The sequence below is a fragment of the Bombina bombina genome, chromosome 2 (assembly GCF_027579735.1).
Source record: "Bombina bombina isolate aBomBom1 chromosome 2, aBomBom1.pri, whole genome shotgun sequence".
Lineage (NCBI taxonomy): Eukaryota > Metazoa > Chordata > Amphibia > Anura > Bombinatoridae > Bombina > Bombina bombina.
The window spans coordinates 1,155,857,356-1,155,861,951 of record NC_069500.1 but is presented as its reverse complement, the minus strand read 5'-3'; the positions used below and the strand labels follow the sequence as shown (position 1 = coordinate 1,155,861,951).

At 37.7% G+C, this 4,596-nt stretch overlaps 1 protein-coding gene across 1 annotated transcript; it reads left to right on the top strand.

Moving 5' to 3' along the window:
• The first annotated feature begins 203 nt into the window (after window positions 1–203).
• HMGB2 (high mobility group box 2) lies at window positions 204–4,098 on the top strand. The gene is made up of 5 exons (XM_053703831.1): window positions 204–344; window positions 998–1,154; window positions 1,855–2,003; window positions 2,092–2,266; window positions 3,589–4,098. The coding sequence occupies exons 2-5, from the start codon at window positions 1,005–1,007 to the stop codon at window positions 3,748–3,750; spliced, it is 636 nt and encodes a 211-aa protein (XP_053559806.1). The 5' UTR covers window positions 204–344; window positions 998–1,004; the 3' UTR covers window positions 3,751–4,098.
• The last annotated feature ends 498 nt before the right edge of the window (window positions 4,099–4,596 follow it).

The window sequence follows — 4,596 nt, the reverse complement described above, 5'->3', positions numbered from 1 at the left end:
CTAGAGAATTCAGCGACCGTTGTCCCTCCTTTACCCCCTCCTCCCAGTTTTATGGGCTGTCGGAGCATACTACCCTGCTAGAGTTGAATCACCGCCTACTTGTTTACGTAGCGTTAGCTGCAGCCAATAGGAGACAAAAGGCGTGCACTTGCCACTTCCGAAACGCTTAATACGACCAGTCAAATAGAAGGGGAGTGTGAGCTTCCACTAGTCATCAAGTTACTTTGAGAGGCACTATACTGGAAAACAAGAAGCTGTATTGCGTTTCTGATATACCATTTCACTGCGGGAGCACACAAGGAGCAGTCATCAAGTTGCACGTTTTGTCAGGTTTCTTCAATCAGGTTAGTTGGCGCGCTTTTTCTAGACACGCTTTATATTACATTTTATTTTAATTTATTATACGCCATGTGACGCCGGTTAGCTTATACTGTGTTTGAAACTTTTTTCTCCTTTTAAATCAACTTTTCTCTTTTTTTGTGTTTTTTTTTTATATGTAGAATTATGTGCTATTTACTCAAAGTACGTCACACATTTTACTTGTTTTCTGCACTGTGAATAGGCCCGTATTATGGTTGATTGGTCGAACAGTACATTTGTTAGTTATAGCATGATGGTGTAAATTTATACCTTGTATGGCCGTGTCATGTAATGCTTTAAACTCGTTTACATATGGCTGATTGCGCACATGCATTTAAACACGGCGTCGGAGCTTTAAAACTAGAGTGTGTATATATCGGTGACCCCAGGTCTGCAGTGATATCGAGTCTTTAATAAGGCCGCTGGCATGGCGTTATAGTCCGTCAGGTTTTGGGCGGGAAGCCAGTTAGCGTGGGTCGGGCTCTGCTGTGTCATGGGGATGCGGGCGCTTCCTCTCTGCGACTTCCGTGTGTTTGAACTCGCGTCTCCTCCCATGTTCACGCCTCTTAGTTTTCCCGGGTTTTGTGCTTGCAGCGACTGCGGTAACCTATAATGAGCAATATTGTTTCTATTGTAGATTCAGGATGGGGAAAGGAGATCCTAACAAGCCAAGAGGCAAGATGTCGTCCTATGCATACTTCGTGCAGACCTGTAGGGAAGAACACAAGAAGAAACACCCAGACTCTTCGGTCAACTTTGCAGCCTTTTCCAAGAAATGCTCTGAAAGATGGAAGGTGAGACTCCCCCCCCTCTATATGCCATTATATAGCTGTGTTGTAGAATTAACCCTAGCAATTTAAATCGCAAATTTATTAAACATGTTAAGATATTGAAGCAAAGTAAATTTGCTTTGTAACTGATGCTTATGTACAGTTACTGCCTTAATGGTGCATGCAGCTTAACTTTATTTTCATGATTCAGTGAGCATTACTACTTCCCAATTTACTATTTAATTTGCTTCCTTCTTGTTATACTTTGAAAGGTTTATCTTGGAAAGCTCAGGAGCAGCAACAAACCTAGGTTCCAGCTGCTGATTGGTGTTGTGTTCAGTTAAAAACAAGTAGTGCATTGCTGATTTTTCTACAAATGATACCAAGAGAATGAAGCAAATTTGGAAATTCCATTAAACTAGAAAGTTGTTCAAAATTGTATGTTCTGCCTAAACCATGAACTAATTTTTGGGTTTTATGTCCTTTATGTTTAGAGATTACATTTTTTTTTTTTATTTTTTTTTTTTTTATTCCAAATCTTGTGCAGCTATACCATTTGTATAAAAATGAGCTGTAATCAGTGGATTTATTTTGTAGTAACGTGTGGTGCAAGCAGTGCATCTTGGATATGGTTACCAATTAGACAACATATTTTATTGTGATTTTCTTGCTAGATTGTGTCTTATATAATTTTTTTTTTTTATATATATATTTGTATATCTAGACTATGTCTGCCAGTGAGAAAGGAAAGTTCGAGGATATGGCTAAAGGTGATAAGGTTCGATATGATCGGGAAATGAAGACTTATATACCACCCAAGGGTGAGAAAAAGGGAAAGAAAAAGAAGGATCCAAATGCACCAAAAAGACCACCGTAAGTAACGATGCTGAACCTTATATAAGTGAAATGTGTAACAGTCTTAGTTCAGTTTATTTTATATATTTTATTTTTTCTTCTACAGATCTGCATTTTTCCTCTTCTGTTCTGAACATCGTCCCCAGATAAAAAGTGAACACCCTGGGCTATCAATTGGCGACACAGCCAAAAAATTAGGAGAGTTGTGGGCAGAACAGACTGCTAAAGACAAAATACCATTTGAGCAAAAAGCAGCCAAGCTAAAAGAGAAATATGAGAAGGTACACGATTACAGTATATATAAACAATGCTTTTGGGTTGCAATATGATTTTATTCTGAGATCAGATGTGGGTAGTTTAATTTTGTAATAGATAGAAAAATAATTAGGAACTAAAGGGGGGGGGCATATTATGAAGTCAAACGGCACAAATCAGAACAGGCCATTTAAAGGGATAGTAAACGCTTATTTTGTGATTTAGACGGCAACAATGTTCCCAATTCAATTATAAAATTTGGTTTGTTTCCATGGTATGATCTGTTGGAATAGATAGTGTTTGGAGCACTACATGATAGGATATAGTGCTGCCACACCAAGTGCTTATGCATAAACAGCTGTCATATAGTGCTCCAGAAACATGCACTCATGAGCTTATGTCCCTGCTTTTCAACAAGTACATAGGGGGCACTTGTCAATACAAGTAAATTATAAAGTTGTTCACGACAGAAAACACTGAGTTTCATGCTGTACTTGCTTTCCAAATTTTTCTGTATTGACAAGGCATACCTAGATGTGTTCAGGAGCAGAGCTGCCCTGCTGGTTGTTTACACACGCTGCCTCACTAATTTGACTCCCCCGGTATTGTGTTGCTGCTTCTGAGTCTGCTCTTCAACCTGTAATGATGATAAATCTTTAAAGGGCCAACTTGTAATATACACTATTAAAAATAATATGCACAGAATACTGATATAAAAATCTGGTATTAAAATATATATATATTTAAAACCTACTTCAAAGCTCTTATTTTAGCACTGATATTAGGTCACTGGTTTTCAAACCTGTCCTAAGCCTACAATTTGAGGATTTCTAAACTGGAGCACATGTGAAATCAGCTGATTAGTAAACATGGCTATTTTACGTGCTCTCATCTGAGGTAATCATGAAAACATGGTCTGTTGGGGAGGACATGTTTGAAATCCAGTGGATTAGGCTAATTAGAGGAAGTGTATTTAATGTGATTAGTGTAATTTAGAGGGATACTAAACCCCAAATTTCTAATGATTCAGATAGAGCATGCTACTTTCTAATTTACTCATATTTTCCTTTTGCTATCTTTATTTGAAAAAGCATCTAACCTACGGAGCAAGCTATTTTTTGTTTCAGTACCAAAAATGGACGGGCTTCTAAACATACATTCTTGCTTTTCAAATAAAGATAGCAAGAGTGACGAGAACATAGCAAATTAGACAAGTTGCTTAAAATTGCATGCTTATCTGAATCAAATATATAATTTGGGATGTCCCTTTAAGAAAACCTTTAATTCATTTATTATGCTTTGTACTTGTAACAGAAATTAATATCATTTTAAAATGTCATTGCTTTAGGATGTTGCTGCATATCGTTCCAAAGGAAAGAGCGATGCTGGAAAGAAGGCACCAGGTAGGCCGACTGGCTCTAAAAAGAAGGCTGAGCCTGAAGATGATGATGACGACGATGAGGAGGAGGAAGAAGAGGAAGAGGACGAAGAGGACGAGGATGATGAATGAATGCTTTGCTTGCTGTATAAACTGTTAAAGCCCAATTGTTTGCTAAGAATGTGAACTCACGTGCAGCTCATCTTTTTAGCTTCGTTATAAAAACTGTACAGAATTGTGTATAGGTAATGTGATTCGTTAGGGAGAACCTATATTTTTAATATAAGACCTAGTTAAAGGGCTGTATTCATTAAGAGCTTAAGATGTGGGATGTTTCTACATATTTAAAATATTGAGGGGTAGTCCAGTATTTTAGTAACCAGACCCTGTATACTTTTTAGTCCTGTAGACATGGTGCATTGTACTTTTTTCTAACGTTTTTAGCTTCCTTTTTTTAATAAAATTTATATATAAACCAAATTATTTTTGATTGTTTCTAATGTGAGTTAACTATCTCTTGTGACTGAACAGTGGCCAAACACCACCTGATTTTGTGTTAAAATTCTGCACTCTAGAGAGCACAAAATGGCGGTCTTTATAACCCCTACAGGCAACCAAGTGCATACCCTGTACATCGGGGGTTTCAAGTGGTGAAAGCAATCCTGATTGGTTCCCTTTGCTCTGCATTGGCCAACAATGGTGCCGAATGTGGGTGGCCCAGCACTGGCGAACTTCCAGCCAGCAGTGTAATCACTTGCGGGAGGTGTTGGGAAAGGGATCTGGTAGGTTATTGAGAGAGGGGGGCTGGCAGCTACACTACATAAAGTGGGAATAACTTTATAATACATTTGGGCTTTTTATATATATATATATATATATATATATATATATATTATATAATATATATATATATATATACATATACACTTTCTGCCAGTTCTAAAGCTGGAGGTGACCATAGTGAAGTGGGAGAGGGAA

Bases quoted from the DNA above. Each gene is read 5' to 3' on its own strand.
- HMGB2 (XM_053703831.1), top strand. From the start codon at position 1,005: ATGGGGAAAGGAGATCCTAACAAGCCAAGAGGCAAGATGTCGTCCTAT. The intron at 1,155-1,854 runs GTGAGACTCCCC...TTGTATATCTAG, and splicing joins AATGCTCTGAAAGATGGAAG to ACTATGTCTGCCAGTGAGAA. The intron at 2,267-3,588 runs GTACACGATTAC...TCATTGCTTTAG, and splicing joins TAAAAGAGAAATATGAGAAG to GATGTTGCTGCATATCGTTC.